The sequence below is a fragment of the Cydia amplana genome, chromosome 5 (assembly GCF_948474715.1).
Source record: "Cydia amplana chromosome 5, ilCydAmpl1.1, whole genome shotgun sequence".
NCBI classification, from domain to species: domain Eukaryota; kingdom Metazoa; phylum Arthropoda; class Insecta; order Lepidoptera; family Tortricidae; genus Cydia; species Cydia amplana.
Genome location: NC_086073.1, coordinates 1858661 through 1877003, shown reverse-complemented (window position 1 = coordinate 1877003; position 18343 = coordinate 1858661). Strand labels below are relative to the sequence as shown.

Here is an 18343-nt window from a genome sequence, read left to right as displayed (position 1 = left end):
CGATCGCTTTGTCTCGCTCAAAACTATGGTTATCGCTGCCGCCGTCGCAAGTCGCTCAATGTCGTGGCCGAGCCGATAGAGTTTACTAGACGCCGACGCTCGGGACTCTCGGGAGACGGGACGTTAGCGTGGAGTCTCTTTAAGTGCCGATGCCAAATTCTATAAACAGTTGTTACTTTGAAATTGTGCTTTTCGTCGTTAATTTTCATGTATACATCCGCCAGTCCGCCCATTGCCATACAACAAAAACTTAATAGGTTCAAATTACCTTTAAAACTTGTTTAAGTACATTTTTTTATATACTACATTTTGAGGCCTTTATGGTCGGTGTGTACCCGAAACGACACACCTATGCACGTGGTCAGTGGCTGGGGAGTTCAGTGGCGACCACATATGGTTTCGATCTCGCACGGTAAGACTTAATGTGTTCACGGAACATGTATCGAGTCGATATTTAACATTTATAGTTAGGTATATTATATGTACACATACCGATGTGAAGATTAGTTTAATTGATTCCTTTTTTTAGTGGTTTCTTTTTCTCGACTCGTATAGGAAGAACATTGTCACATCACTAGTCTGTTAGAAACTGTCAAGTGCTACCTAAGTGCCACGAGTTACCGATGTGTGCTCATCACTAATCTTTTAAGTGAATAGAATATAATAGAATAAAGTCTATTTTTTTATTCGGTAGACTGAAATGACAGTTAATAGTATGAAATGACATTTCATGTTCATACTATTAACTGTCATTTCAGTCTACGGAATAAAAAAATAGACTTTAGAATCATTTATTGCATATCACAAACCAGTTATACAGGTCAGGGATCGGATACCGGTATTTTTTGTATGGGAACGGAAACGGTATTTTTTCGTTCTTTGCTAATTACTTCATTTCTAATTGGGCAATCTAATAATACGAAGTCGTACCCTAAAAACACAACTGAGTCCTACATTTCGAGTATAAAATAATTCGAAAAATATGGTTATTTCTAAGTTTTTGCAAAAAACCGGTTCCGATCCCTGATACAGGTGGTACATATTATTGGGTTAGTTTAAGTGACGCCCTGTAAGGACACAGCAACATATTATACCTATACTACAGTTAACTTAAAAACTACTAGCTTAACAATTACAAATATTTACAATTTTCATTAGGTAGGTACATATTATGAGATCATTTTAATCATGTTTTTCGTTGAAGTAGTCTTTCACATTATAATAGCACTTATTAATAAGGAATATTTTTAACTTGTTTTGGAATAATTTGGGATTTTTTAAGTTTTTCAGAGAATTCGGAAGGTGATTATAAATTTTGATACACATAAAATGAGGGCTAGATGTGACAAGATTTAATGAGGAAAAAGGCAATTCTAGTTTGTTTAAATTTCGGTTGTTTCTTCTATTGTCTGTTAGTGTTGAATAAAAATTATTATGTTTTCTGACAAATTTGCTTGTTTCAAAGATATACATTGAGGCAAGGGTGAGGATCTGGTACTTAATAAAATAAGGTCTACAGGAGTCTAGTTGATCAATATTTACCAGTATTCTAATGCATTTTTTCTGTAATATGAAAATTGTGTCAACATCACAACTAAGTGCTACCTAAATGCCACGAGTTACCGATGTGTAAATTTATATGTTTGGTAGATTATAATGAGTTGAAAAGTAAAAACTTACAGATTATAATGGTCTTTGTAAGTAACTTCAATTTGAGCACTTAATACAATTTCATGCTGTATATGTAATCAACAAACGTCGGAAAAATCTATGTTCCCCTCTTTTGCTAACGTTTTTAGGTACAACATGACATTCATTTTAGGAAGTTACTTGGTTATATGACGCTAAACTTGTTGATAAAACGCATGTTGCATGTTACATGACAAACATGATAGTATACAAATAATTACGTAGAGAGTTGCCTACATTTTTGCACAAGTCATCAAATATTATGTAATCAAATATATGACTATTTTTGCTGCGTGTTATCGGAAGCAAATACCGCACAGTGGCGTATCATAAAGAGTACGTACCTCTTAAATAATAATAAGATATTAAGTGCCTATTAATAATGGAGCGGCATTCGAACTTTACAAATTTATGACAAATTGAATTTTGTTATAAAATTACATAATTATTATGTACAGTTGGTTCAACCAATTTGTCAGTCAGTAAGAAGTAAGAACCAGGAAAACTATACTCATTCTTTTCCTTTGGGTGCAAGTACTAGTGTATGACAAAGATAGTATGATTCTCTCTATGTTTGAAATGAGACAGTCCTTTGACAAACTATATATTTATTACACTTAATTCTAAGAGTTTGCTCGCGCGTTGATGTCATCACTACGGCGATAGAGTCCGTCTATGAAATGATGACAATGTTATACTTTGTCATTGCAAATACCATGCAGAGTTCATGGTCCAACTCTGAAAACTAACGGAGTAGGTAACCGATGTTATTGGGGTGTGTAATTTTACACATTTACAACGTAATTCATTTCAAATGTCAAAACTTTTCAGATTGTCGGTAACGTTGCTACGTTTTACAAAAGTGCCATGTCACGTCCCGTCCTAACGTCCTATCATTTGAAACAAGTCGAATTGACCTACTTTAGGTACGTATAACTGTACATAAATTAATATAGCATTCAGCTGTCAAAGGGTCGTTGACCGTAATCTCGACCTCTGAGGGCCTACCGCGAACCACGTTCGACGTGTTGTCTCCCTGTCACACTAGTGTGTTAGCGCTAACTGTACATTTTTCTCTCCTGTGGGCAATAGTTAACAGCTTGTGGGCATGTAAGTAATGATTTTATCATAGTTCTCTAAATAAAAGGAGGACCTTTTCACGTGGATAAGGGTTAAATAAGAAAATTAACCTTTATAGCCCTTAACTCTTGTGTATGTCTACAGGAAAGACGTGAACACAGTATTCTGTTTGACCCACAAATTTAAAAGTGCGACAGAGAGGCAACACGTCGAACGTGGTTCGCGGTAGGCCCTCTGTTCGACAAAACAGACTTGTCTGTAATCTGTATGATATGATATGAACCAAATAATCGATCATTTTGATTTCTACTTTATTAACAAGACTTATGGTTTGAAATGGAGCAACACGAAACACTGTTGTCTGTGTCACAGCGTAGCCAATCACAATGTATTTTCATTGTTTTAAGTAGTACCTTAAGGCTCCGTTAACGATTTTAGGGCCAAAATGTAAAATTGATAGATTTAGTCGTTGAAATTGTACTCCTTTTGTTACGTAATATCTAAATAACAAGTATTGGTTTCTATTAACACGTCTTCTCATCTTGCCTTTTAATAATCAGGTCCCAAGCGTGCGTCACCGGAAATATATGACGAGAAGGGGCAGTTTTTAAAAATTCATCAAAAAATTATAGTTATAAATTATAAAAAATGATGTATAAGAACAGTTTCAGGAAGTGTTGTAGATTGTTTAAGTATCAAAATTACGTTGAAATTAAGTCGATTTTCACGAAAAATGTTCACTTGTTTTGAAGTAATTTCTGGTGAAAATTGATTTCGTCTAACTTTCATTTACTCTTGTTCAATATCATATAACAAAAATGTAGTCTATGAAAGTTGGAGTACAGGATATGTGTAATACAAAATTACCATTTTTAGCAGTCCAAACTTTACGAAATTTACAAATAAGATCGACTAAATCAGTGCTTTACGCGCGTTTACCTAAACGTCCATCAGAAAAAAATCATTACTAATTTAGTGAGTCAGTTTTCAAAAAAATGATCTGTACAAATGCAAGATAAGAAGACGTGCTAATAGATACCAGTACTTGTTGTTTCTATTACGTAACAAAAGGTGGACAATTTCATCGACTCCATCTATCAATTTTACATTTTTGCGACTAAAATCGATACCGGCCTCTTAAGATGATTGATGATATATAGTTAATTTTGTATAAGATTTTGTGAAGTTAATCGATCGCATTAAAAATACAATTACTACGTTCCAAAACTAGAATAACCGATGTAGTTGAAACTGCCGCCAAGCTCAAATGGGACTGGACGGGACACGTCTGCCGTATGCCGAATGACCTGTGGGCCAAATCAGCCACCCGTTGGGTCCCACAAATTGTAATGGCTCCTCTACACGATGGGCCAACGCCGGCCACTCCAAGGGACGCATTTATGCGTTAGAGGGAGCAAGTGATATTGCTATCTCATTCTACCGCATGGCTGCGTCCCTTGGAGTGGCCGGCGTTGGCCCATCGTGTAGAGGAGCCATAAGGCGTCACGGTAGACCAGCAGTGGGACAATATTTGGACAATATGGGCTCATAATAAATAAAAAATTGTATAAGATTATAGTTAAATTTAGATTTAATTTTAATTAATCAGGTTTATCTTTTAGTACTTAATTATTTGTTTTTGTTATGGATGAAAAGTTCAATTCTATTCTAGTAGGTAGGCATGTCTTACTTTAAAGAAGGAACTGATTTTATAGGTAAAATTAGTCATACATTTTTGGTATGCTCAAAGTGTATTTAAAATATATTGCAATATATCAGCAGGTATTGGGTAACTTAAAAGAACAAACATAGAATTTAATTTCTGTACCATTTCGGAATCCGTGACGTAGCGGATAAGCTGCAGGAAAGTCGCCTCCGATGGTATGGCCATATACGCCGCAGACCGCGGTGACTACGTCGGAAATAGATGCCTGAATCTCACTGTCCAAGGCCCTAGATCACGCGGCCGCGGTAGGCCTAAGAAGCGCTGGCTGGACGTCGTGACAGCGGACATGCAAGTGAACAATCTCACACATGAGGATGCCGAAGACCGGGCAAAGTGGAGAAGACTAAGCAGGAAAGCGGACCCTGGCGCTAGGCCGGGAAAACGCTAGGTTGAAGAAGAAGACCATTTCACAGTGACAATCAATCTGAAAGTAGCTAGGGACCTAATACTATTGTCACTGTGACAAGGTACCAAATGGTACTGATTTGAAATTCCTTGACCTTACCTATGTAAACAATTGTTAATGTAAATGATGGCCGGTTTCATTAGCGACATTTGCAGGGGATCCTTTTTGTCATTTAGCACAATTTTAAATTTCGAAATCATCTAACTGAAGTGAAATATTTTTAGCTTAAAAATGGCAATATAAGGTAAACGTACTGGTGCTCGACGAGGTCCCAGTACATGTCATCTTGAAACTTAAGTCATTGTCAATAGAGGTGACAGCAGGGTGCCATCTATTGGGCACTAGCATGTGTCGAGCACTAGTACGTTTACCTTAACACTTTTAAAAGTAGTTAATTTTGGGACCTGTGTCAAAAAAATAAAAATATTTTAGTTTGACCTCTCAAGTTGCAATGTCTACATGATGGATGTGAAAGTTGCGGAAAGTTTGAAAAAACTTGGTAAAGTTTTCGGAAATTTCAGGAAAACTTCACAGGAAAGAAAACTCAAGAGCTACACGAGCTTATTCTACCATCGGACTTTTAGACGCACGGCCGGTTTCCATCCTTACTTGGTAGATATTCCACCAATTCGCACGAAGCGCTTTGCCTCCTCTTTTCTTATGTGCACTGCCAAGGAATGGAATTCCTTGCCGGCGTCTATATTTCCGAGCTCATATAACCCGGCAACCTTCAAATCAAGGGTGAACAGGCACCTTCTGGGCAGGCTCGCTCCATCGTAGGCCACGTCTTCGCCTCGGCTAGTCTCTAAGCCCATTTATAAAAAAAAAACTTTCATACTGGAAGCGGAAAATTTCATCCTAATAAAAATATGAGAAGTCCCCGAAACTTTCTGACGGCTCATCATTATTAACTGACTCAACTAAACACTACAATAGCAACGACCACTTTATCCGTCAATTATACATAAAGGGTTAATTCATTCGCCTGACCTACGTTCTCAGATCAGATCTAATAGCTAATGAGCAGTTGACACCTTGACACTAGTTTCGCAATGTACTAATTTGATTCACAATAGATTTGTACCTCGGATCCGCACGAGCTGGATCGACGTTGGGCAATGAACCTTGGGGAACTGAACGGGTTTGCTTTCATTCATTAGAATAAAAGTAATCAGTGAGCAATACAATGAATGGGCAGATATATATATTTGATAGTAATCTAAATCAAGGGCGTTGAGAGTTAAATAAAGACATAGGGTCACAACAATGACTCTTCTATTTATTTACGGAGAGTTAAATTTAATTTAGTTAAGCTAATCCTGGCTCAGGCTGTGTTGTAAAAACCTGACGAAGTTTCTGGTTCTCTCAACTTTTATATTCAATAGAAGATAAATGAAATATTTTGATATGTTTAATATGTATATCATAAATAATATGTGTAAAATTTTGCTAAACCTTTAAATATTACAAGCAGTTCTATTGCTCTTTACTATTGGCGTGTAAGTACATAGTGCAACGAGAGCGGTAAGCGAGATTTTGTTAACGAGGTCTATGCTGTGGCTGTCGTGAATTAAAGACGGGATTAATCAATAAATGACGTGATTAATATTTATGAGAACCTCCCGGATCAATAAATATTGCAGGAAAAACGTTAGATTCGGAAATAATAATATGTTTCGGATATGTTTGTTAGATAACAACAATTAACAATAGATATCGGTTTTCCAACATTGTTTTAAGATCCGCCAGCATTGAGCAGTTCCGACTTCCGACAGGGAAACGATCGAATTGTCCTTCAAAGAAGGATATTCTTGGTAGAAATTAGTTTCAGTCACAAAACAATTAACTAAAACCTACCTAAGTTCGTGGTCTACGTACCTAGACTAAACATTTTTTTTTAACGAAAATTATTTGAGATGACGGTATGACTTGGTCATGTTTTTCATAGAATGGTGAGATTAAGTTTAGTATTCGAACTCTACTTATAGAACTTTTTCACTTCTAACGAGATGAGATGAATTACCTAGTGAAGTTCAAATTCGAATATACTAATACAGTTATCATACCTACCCGAAAATAAAACGATTGCTGAGTACTGCATGTCGTTATATGGGGCAGTATCTAATCTATGAAAAGGGACCTTATTGTCGATGGCGCTTACGCCGCTCAGTGTCGCGCGGCATTGTATTTATATCGGAGCATCGTTAACAAAAGCGTAAGCGCCATCGACAATAAGGTCCCTTTTCATAGATAACGTCACATATGCACTTATAACCACTAAATGATTATCTCACAATTTGGTAAAAACGTCAGTTTTCCAACCTACATAACTGCAAACATTATGCATTTGAGCGACACCGACAGTAAATTTGGCACTTTAATCGCATGCGCAGCGCTCACGGCATAATGGTTACACATAATGCTTAATCAGTCGTAACACGTGCGCATAACCGGTGTTCCGAGTGACATGACATTACCGGTATTGCCCGAAATTAAGTAAGCTCTTACATACGGAGGAAACAAGTGCAGTAATTGTATCACGTCAATTAAAAGGTTCGTCTTATCTCGATTTTATAATTTCGACAGGATTTTCGAGTCAGCTTTTGTTTAATTAAATTCATTTTATGGTGTAATACTTCAGACACACATTCTGTGTAAAAATTCACAATTTATAAAATAGCCCGTGAAAATCGAAGTTTGCAAATTGCGGGCACCCGTCTCTTTCTCTCTAATTACGCCTTCATTGGAGTAAAAGAGAAAGATCCCCGCAATTAAAAATTCGTCGTCCCCCTAGATATCGAAAAGTCTGTAAATCCAGGTGCGTTCAATTATAGACAAAACATGTAGGTAACAATCGTTTTCTAATCTACGGGGCCTTAATACTCAGTTACATGACCTGTCTATTATAGTATAACGTATAATATAAAAAATAATACCTCATAATACAGCACTTTGTAACCCGATTCCGACTTTATTTTTTAACAAGTTTTTTTTAGTTCAATGCCCTCATCAAACACACTGACATTTTTTTGAAAAATAAACACTAAGTTATTGAACGTTTGAATAAAGGGACGAGATTGCAATCACCGATAATAATATTAATACCGTAATAAAGTGCATTTCATTGTACTTAGTTTGGAGACCACCCACATTCGGGAGCCGATTCTGATTTCACATTTTGTTGCAGTTTTGATCTAGTTTTGATACTATCTTGAAGATAGCTCACACTGATTAGTGCATGCGAAATGTACCTAATGATAATGAAAGACGTGTGTCTTGTGTCAATGTGGCTACCACCAGTTTGGCACTGAGATAAACGCTATCAAGAACGTAACTATGCATGTATGCTCGTACTCACATATTAGTGCGGGCGAGATGTACCTATAGAAAATAAATTACGTAGACGTTAGCATATATGTCAGTTTTGTCACTGTCAGTGACATGGTAATGCGGACCAATCACCAAGACGATAGTCACAGTCGTGTCAAAACCAAGATCGAAACCGTAATAAACTGTGAACTCAGAATCGGTATCCGTTGGAAATAAAATTCTTATTCCTGCTGCATATTTCGTTTGAATTCTTTGGGCGAGTCATCCAAATAAAAGGCGGCATCGAATGATTTGTATATATGATATCTTTATGCACGGAATGGTTATGTTTACAGATGGTTACAATTCCTTTTTTACCGAAAGAGAAAATTGTAATGTGTTATTTTCATTTAAGATGAGATATGCTTAGGTAATGAAATTCTCGAATTGCGAGGATCTTTCTCTTTTACTCCAATGAAGGCGTAATTAGAGGGACAGTACAATTTGCGAACTTCAATTTTCGCGATTATAGCCCTGATTTTGAAGGTAAGTACCTACTACGTCTTTACCATACTTAGTGTGATTATCGACACCAAAACTTCATTTCGAATACTCTATAATTTGAGGTGTTTCAACTATGTACCTACTACTTCTATATAAAGTGTCATTCTATGGAACTCATAACTATGTAAACAAACCGCGATATTAAAATTGTCTCTGAATGTCAATTTGCTAGTGACTTTTGTTTATATAGTTAGCAAGTTCCATAGAATGACACTTTAGTAATATGCTTGTAAGCTTGTAATACAACACCTAAGCATTAACCAACTCGTTAAACAATACACAACACGTGCGACCCGCCATTAGCTATGCTAACTCACCTAATTACACGACACATGACACTTACGATTATAACAATAAAGGATAATTTCGAGTGCGCACTTGTGCAATACGTCTGGGGCTTTGACTTTCTTTGCTCATTGAGTATGTGAAATAATACCTTTGGTATGTTAATAATTGGCTACTTTACCCGTTTGGGAGTAACATTGTTATACACGGTAACTAATAAATAAGATTTTATTACTAATATCTGTGTTTTAGATAACGCCAGTAGAAACATAACTAAATATTGCTCAGAATAAATTTTAAAGTGGAAAAATTATTGTCTTCGGTGAGACTTGAACACACGGCCTCTGGATCGATACTCCAGCGCTCTGCCATCTGAGCCACCAAGACCTCATCCATAGCCATCAAATCTTTCCACCATATTATTTAATTATTCTAAGCTTAATAGCATCGTTCGCAGACGTTTCTGCTTTTTTATAAAAATTAAAATAAATATTGCTCGTCTAATAGCATGTTATGCGATAGGTAATAAACTTTTGTAACAATTATCTTTATGTATGTAAGATTATGCAGGAAGATTAAGAGAAAGCCGTTAATTAAGACTAATGTGTTTCATACGGTGTATATCTGTTACGAGTGTTATGTGTAACAAATCTGTATGCATGCACGTAATTTAAAGCAATTGTATGTTAATTTATGTACCTATATAAGTACTTGTGCATAGATGATATTGCAAATATTATGTAGAATGAAATTATAAATTAAATTCGGCTACACTATTATGTACTCTATTGCGTGCTTTAGTGATTTTTTAAATAACAAGCAACAACGGTTTCACTCCGGGAGTGCCGATAGAAGTGAAAACTCACCTCACTATGTTGCCGACGCCCGGTAACACGATACATACGTTTAGCGGAGGTAGGTATTCTATTTATTTATTATACAGTGTGGAAAGTTAACTCGGGCCCTGGAGGGAAACTACCTTAAATCCTTGAGCTAGCTCATTTTACTTAAAGGAGACATTCCTTTATTTTGAAAAAGAAACAAAACTGCATTCAAAGATTTTCTAAAACTAGCTTGCCACGCCCGGGACTCGAACCAACTAAAATTAAAAAAAAACACACACACCCTATTTTATTATACTAATCGATAGTATTAATATTCAGGATAAAATTTCTCTAACAACATTTGGTCTTAAAAATAAAAACAATCGTTAAATCTAACATTAACTTTATTTTACTATCAATTTGTTACACTTAAATTATTTAACTGATAAATTGTTCGAAATGAGCCCCGTGGTTCCGTCTACACAAAATTAGTCGCCGTTGAAATTCATTTCTTGTAGCCTTCATCAAAGTGTTGTGGTGTATGCTCCTAATAACATTTTCTACCGCAACCCTTAGCTCTTGAACGGTTTCATAGCAAGTTTCATAAATAACATTTTTTACATGACCCCATAAAAAGAAGTCCATGGGCGTCAGGTCTGGACTTCTTGCAGGCCATCTAATCGTCCCGTTTGTACCTATCCAGGTATTGAAATGTTCATTGAGGTAAGCCCTGGCAATTCTGCTGTTGTGGGCAGGTGCACCATCTTGTTGAAAAATGATATTATTTCGTTCCTCTTCTGGTAGAAGGTTTAATTGATTTTGTAGAAGCTCCTATATTTCAATGTATTTTGCTGCATTCAGATGTCCTTCGTAAATGTGCACCAAAACAACCATATTACTTTTGATTCCACACCAAACATTAAACGAAAATCTGACCTGATTGTTCGTTTCACGGACACGGAATGGATTTTGACGACACCAGTAATGATTGTTATGAGAGAGATAACAGAATTGTTACGTGTCTTTTACTTGTTAAAAGTGAACAGTAACCAAATTAGTAACCAGTAAACAGTAACAAAATTTTATCCTGAGTATTAATACTATCGATTAGTATAATAAAATAGAGAGTGTGTTTTTTTTATTTTTAGTTGGTTCGAGTCCCGGGCGAGGCAAGCGAGTTTTAGAAAATCTTTGAATGCAGTTTTGTTTCTTTTTCAAAATAAAGGGATGTCTCCTTTAAGTAAAATGAGCTAGCTCAAGGATTTAAGGTAGTTTCCTTCCAGGGCCCGAGTTAACTTTCCACACTGTATATTATTATCATTCTCAAATAAGATCACACTTTTTCATTGACATGTTTATTTACATACTGCCATGACAACATCAAATTATTTGAACATAGGTGAAGAGTCTTGAAAAGGAGTCCGCAACATAAATGTCAAATAACATTGAGTTTTTCTTTATTGATTTAAATGCCATCTAAATTATGAGTGGCCATCTAAACCTTACGGCCCTTACGGTCACGTGATCGCCTTACGCCCCTTACAGTCACGTGATCGCCTTACGCTGTCTCGAGTTTATCATTTTTTTCCCCACCTCAAAAAGTGCCCAGCGCCGCTAAAGAAGTTTTCACTTCGAAAATTAGCGTTTTAATAAAATCGTACGCATTCAAGCCTATACAATAGGAGCACGGGAAATGTTTATATACATGTAAACCCATCTACTCGAAAAGAATAAGTACTTGAAGTAAATAGTTAATTAAGATATAATTAAGAAATAACTAGGTACTAAGAGTCAAATTGATCCCCCTGAACTGCCCTGAAGGAAAGTGTATAAAATGCCATAGGTACCTGTACCTATTTGTGATTTACAAGTAAATAACGGTAGGTATTTACATTTCACTTTAATATTATACTTATGCTGCCATAAACGCACACTCCTAATGAAAAATCACCGATGAAAAGAAATTTACTGTAATAAAAATCGTCACAATAATTGGTAGGTAACGCGTTATTAATTTGTCATATAAACTAAAACGTTAATTTATTTACGATTTCCTATTACCAAGTTAAATAAGTATGTCCGCATATGTTCGAAAAACGGCGGTTTCCTACAAAAATGGCGGCGGTTGCGTGCGCACATGCAAGCAAATCCGTGCGCGCTGGGAACTGATAAAACAATTGCACACATTCCAATTTAATCAAGGTCAATGACAAACGCGATTAAAGTAATCGAAGTATGAAATTGAATTCGTAATTTGTATTTTAATTGAAGTCTGAAATCTATTTATACAAAATAGATGTTGACAGGCAATTTAAGGAATAGCCTACTAAACAGTTGAAAGTACAGTCTATTATGATCTTATTATGTAAGTATAAGACTGTGAGTTGGGTCAAAATTTGTTTCGTTGTCTTTTTTATCACATCGGCCCGATTCGAACTTTAAGATACGTCAAATATTACGTCTAGAAATTAGATATGTCAGTGCCAAATGTGAAGAATCCGTATCATATATTTCTAGACCTAATATTTGACGTACGTTTCAATCGGACCGAAAAAACAAGACAATGAAAATCATTTTGACCCAATTAATTACCTATAGTATTATTATAATAACTAGTAAAACAAGGAATCCTTGAAAACCGGAAGGCTTTAAAAGGGAAACACGGATATTTTATGTTTCCGCACTATTGACAGCTTCGATGTATCCTAAACTAATCCAAGGATCCTGAATTACCGAATCCAAGGATCCTGAATTACGGGAACCGGAAACATTAAACGATTGCTTTGCGTTTTCTCTATTTTCTGTTTTAATTAAATGCATAAAATTATGCATTATTAAATTGTACAACGGGACCTACCTAATCGCGTATTTAAGTTTTTTAGATTTACCTCCGACGTTTCGAGGACGGCGTTGTAACGATTTCATATCATCTGTAAAATTATGTACAGATACCTAATATGAAATCGTTAAACAATCACGCTGTTTTCATGCTAATTAAGTACCTAGGTAATGCATTGTCGCTGCCATTTAACTGTTGGCATGTGTATTATTTTGTATTACTATGTTCTTAGAGTATGATCTGAGGGTATTTAGCTAGGTATATAGCTAGGTATAAGAAGGTTTGACATTTTCTTTATTTTAGGGACTTTATGATGCTTTTCATACCGTATAGCAAATATAGTCCGGACAAGCCTATCGAGCTGAATTTGAGACTATTTCGCCGACAAAACATGTTATATAAGTGTCCTCTTCATGATTGCTCAATTGAGCAGCTGCGGAATAAATGTGGTGAATTTTTATTTTTACATAAAAACGTTTTTTCACCCCATGTTTTGGTTTCCCTTCAATTTCTGATGCAAGCGAAATTACGGATTTTTTTTGTGTGATATTGTCTTATTCGCAAATTTTCTTGTAGTATTTGTCAACAGTCGTTATTGTTACTCGAAAAGATTGAGTAAATTTCGTCCAAACCATATATGCTTTACGTCGAGCTCCCAGGACGAAATGTGTACCTTATTAAAGCACTAATTAAACACATGTGTAATTTTGAAATAAAAATATAATACAAAAAAAACGGCTAAGTAAAGTTGTCCCTATACTTAACGATACGGTCTAGAGTAGGTACCTACAGTTAGAAAAAGATGGGTCTATTTCGCGCACAATCTTTCGACACACTTGTGCTAAGCCTACTAAAGGAAGACAATTTCACCAATTAACCATGATATCCTCAATTAAGGAACGAAGGAAGTTCAAATTGTAACGGAATCACGGATTACATAACATAAGGCTCCTCGAGTTTTTCAATTACCTACACCTGTGCATCCATTCAAATTATACATTTTGGAGCGTATGTCTTTGATGTAAGGTACAAAATCGTATACATATTTCAAGCATGCTCTGGCGCAGCGGGAAACTGCGCAAGTAATCGCTGTAATTACAGTGTATACAAACTATCCCGCACTAAATCGTAGACAAGTTTTGCTGACGCACACGCCAGATCACTTTCCATTTTGATGGCATGCTAGTTTATGGTTACGAGTACGAGACGTGCAGGCCAATTCGAACGTAGACTGACATCAGAATGATATCTGAATCATGGCATTGAGTTATCATGCGTCTCGCCCGCGCCAATATGTATGCCTTTAAGTACGGACAAGATACGTGCGAAATAACTGAAAGACATCAGTTAGATTAGATGTCATTCTTATAAATCTGATATTAGTGTAGTTGGAATTAGCCTGTTGGAGTTCCATGCATCTTATGATAGTTTCATAGATTAAGATAACTACCGCTACATTGAATTGGATCAATTCGGATCTGCCTTCTAAAAATTAAAATTCTAAAGTATAACGAAATACTTAATACCTGGACTAAATTCTTATATTATCTATCTTCAACATTATTGTGGAATAAAATGTGCATAAAAATAATGCATCTTGACGAATGCAAACAACAGGTCCACGCGATCTCATAACTCGTGCTACCGGTACCGGAGAAAGTTAATATAATATATCAACATATTGCATTATATTACTTAATATATTAAAGGAATCGCGAAAGACGAGACAGAGCTAACAATCGCTTTCTCGATTATTTAAACGATGATTAAATTTAGATGTAAATTAATAACTGATTATGTGTCAGGTATTATGCAACGTAACTTTAGCGTGTTGATTTTAGGGGTCTCTGACAGAAAATATGATTGTTAGTTAATTTCTTAACTTAAACTTTGACGTAAAATGCTTAACATGGCAACAATTTTGTAAGGATTTTTTAGTTCCGTTTTATTTAATTTCTTTTATGTCGCACTGTATAGTAAGTATATGAACTTGCAATGCTTTAGTTGCCATTGTTTTAATGTAAGTTGAGTACCTAGGTACTTTAAGTACGATTTTACACACTTTTATTTAGCTTGACCCCGTATATACCTACGTAAATTATTTGTATATAAGTATATATGGAGCTTCAAATCTTGTAACTTAAATTTGAACCACTTTCAGGTATCTCATTGAACTGAAATTTCGCATACTTTTGTATTTGCGATGACAATGCAATAATATGCTAACATGGAGCTGATCTGATGATGCAGTCGGAAGGTAGCAAACGGAACTCGGAATGGGAAAACATAAACACATTGAGTTTAGGTTCATTTGAAAGGTCTTGAGACGTACTTTATAGACATGCAAAGTACAGTCGGCAATAAAAGTGTGTATCAAAAAATATCTTTGACGGTTACTTGTTTGAAGTAAAAGTGAATAATCAGCTTGGTGTAGTTAATTAAGTGTTTAAGTTTTTATTCACGCCATTAACCATAACTTCTTCATACAATACAGTTACAGGGAAACGAAATTAACATCTTATAACAATAGAAAATCCCATGTTTACAACAATAAGTACCCTCGTAAAACACGCCTCCTAAAATAGAACAATCGAAATTAAATATTACCTTATATCCATTTTAATGTGATGAAACGAATCCGTGGAATTGCAACACTGATTAAAAAGTATAAATTAAAAAAATAAACGTCAAAAAAGCGCGGGAACACGGTACGCGCGGCGGTTAAGCGGAGACTGCGAGCGCAGTGCTTTCTCCAGCCTTTATAAGTGCATTTTCAACGTGGGGCGAGTCGATCGAATCGAACTAATTCGGTAAAACACAAATAAAACCGTTAAGTCAACAGATGACTTTGATTCGCTCGCGAATCGATTGACGGTTTTAACTTAGAAAACGAAAGTTTTCGCGCCAATTGAGGACGTTAGATGATTGGGCGAAAAACGTTATTACGAGTTATTACGACTATTTATAATTTTTAATATTTACTTTACCTGCTTTACTTTGCTATTAGCCATTTGTGTAACATTTTTTTTACAAAATAATTTTGTAATCTTACGGTTTGTTAAAACCTCAGATTTTCCGGTTGCAACCTGAAAAAGAACCTAATCTGGCAGTGTTTTAGAAGCTTATCAAAGCGATTACCGCCACCCATGGGCACCCGCAACACCAGAGGGGTATTTTATTTACACTTACAGTTAATGTACTACCATCATCATTATATTGTAGGTGTAGGTATTAAAGTATTACCTACTAGCCTATTACAGAAGTGTAGGAACGAAACTCAAAAAAATGGATACAATTAATATTATCATTTAAAATTTTGAAATTTTCGTTTTACGGTTGCTTAAACGTGGAAAATAAGTTTTTGTCAAAAATTTCATTTTTGGTACAAGCTTTTATCGCTGACTGTACTTTTCTTACAACAGACAACTAATACTCATTGAGACAATTCTAAAAACCCCTAACACAATTAGGTTGCGTTGTTTCATCTCAGAGTTCCTATGGCCACCAGTGGCGTAACTAAGGGGGGGTTGGAGGGGGCACGTGCCCCGGGTGCAGTCCAAGGGAGGGCGCCAAAATGGGCAAAAGACTACCTCTCCGCCTTGCCAAAGGCAGCAGGGAAACTTTTGTCAGTCGTATTTACCACCACTGTGAAGTGTGAAATGCGAATGGTAATCTGGCCCACAGCGCAAAAGAGAAAGCCGATCTTTTAGTATAGGTACTCTTTTTGCCTCGAACTCGACCTTGAAAGACGACGGTAGCGCCCTACCGCCCTCCATCCCGTAGTGCGAATACTCTATGCCAGAAACTTCTATCAAGCAGAGGGATATTCGGCGGGAGTTGCTATGCTTTCGTTTTATAAGGCGAGCGGGCCGAGTGCTTCAGAGTTGTGTTTGTGTCCCATGTTAGCGCGTCTTTTCCGTTAGGGGTCTCCTGTCGACGTTACCATCTTATGGACTGTCCAAGAGACTACCTATGCACCTAGCCCTTTGTCCGGCAGGTGCATATGAGGAACCTGCTCCAATCGCTGCTGCTGCAGATCTGTGACATGTTGTCTATCGACGACATTCATCGATATGCAGACGGCAGTACTGGGGATTCCTATACACGATGGCTATAAAATAATGAAACAGCCAAATTTTTTTTTCGCGACTTAGGGGTTGGTCCCATAGTAAAAGTTGCTCAGTATAATCCCAAAACCTCCCTGGCAACGGGAATGCAGTTATTTTTTAGCCAAGCATACAGGAAGTATACAGGATACCTACAGGTGGTCCAAACCTTGACGTCCAAAAAATTGGACGTCAAGGTTTGTCCAACCTGTATAACACATGCCGTGCCAACATCCCTCGTTCTGTGATACTAGAATGTCGTGAAAAACCTGTGTCAGGTATCGAGAGCATTCTATCCGAGTTCCGGTGTGGGATCGGGACAATTTAGTCCAATTCAATCCCACCAAGACTCAATTTTGCGCGTTTACCGCTAAGAAAACCCATTTTTCAAGGCACAACCCTTCCCATGTCAGGGAGTATTGGGAGCCTCGGTGTTGACATATCCATCAGTGACGTCCAATAATTCCGTAGCCACCTTGCTGGGTAGGGTGCGCTCGTATCCAAAAAAACTCGGTGTGCTCAATAAAAGGAGGCGATACTTTAATCTGTCTCCTTGTCTGTGTTCTCTACCGCTCGTAGGTACAATGAGCTGTTGTCTGAAGAATTGCTTGACATGCTGCCTAGTTACCAACGGTGACAGCTTGCCATCACTGCACCGCTCGCCGTAGGTAGAGTGTTTATCCTCACACCCTAGAACCTAAATGGTCGCGCACTGTGCGGTTTAAGAGGAATTTCCTCCACAGCCAGCAGCGGGCGGGAGGAAATTCCTCAAGATAAAGGAGCTCAGTAGTAGTAGGTGGTAGTAGACTAGTAGGTAGTAGGTGGGTCGTAAGCTTGTTAGCCACCGAAGTACTAAAAAAACACATATACACTGTATTTGTCTAAATTAAAAGTAAACTTTAATAAGTAAAAAAGAATTAAAAAATTAAAAATAAACAAAAATAAAACCAGAATAAAATAACTTAATATAATATCTTTTTTTTTAAAACGGGAACCGCCTTCAAAAAACCAACCCACTTAAAAGTACAAAATAATTTTTATATGGCACCCCTATACGTGTCCAGTCCCTATCCCGTCGTAAAGCAAATTTCTGCCAAGAAGTAATTAATACCTGATAATAAGAAAATTAATAATCATCCGGGTAATTACTTAGTTTTTGAAGTTGGTGCCAAACCAAAGTTTTTGAGTACCGATATTTTAGACAACGAAGAACTGCACTTACATTATAAAGACATAGTTTACTCATTAATTTAGTTCTTGTAGGCCACCTACCGTATATTCTAATTCTTTTGTCTCCGATACCCAAAGGTTGTCTGGAAGAGATCGCTCGTAAGCGATAAGACCGCCTGTTGTTACCTCTATTGCCTTTGTCTATGTTATTATACATTTATTGTAAACTACGTGTATGTGAGGTGTGCAATAAAGAGTATTGTATTGTATTGTATAACTCAGTGGCGAGAAAACCGTTCCTTTGGTTACGCATCGGTCCCATACCGAGTTTGCCGAGTCCTGGAT

At 36.6% G+C, this 18343-nt stretch overlaps 1 protein-coding gene across 2 annotated transcripts in view; it reads right to left on the bottom strand.

Moving 5' to 3' along the window:
- The window catches only part of LOC134647793 (putative mediator of RNA polymerase II transcription subunit 26), a 29488-nt gene extending 13833 nt beyond the window's left edge, over positions 1–15655 (bottom strand). The window contains exon 1 of one of the 2 annotated variants that reach the window (XM_063502115.1): positions 15330–15655. In XM_063502115.1, the coding sequence (XP_063358185.1) occupies positions 15330–15340 (11 nt within the window). In that variant the 5' untranslated portion in view covers positions 15341–15655. The remainder of the gene's footprint in view (positions 1–15329) is intronic. The other variant, XM_063502116.1, reaches the window with a different exon arrangement.
- Between the last annotated feature and the right edge of the window lie 2688 nt (positions 15656–18343).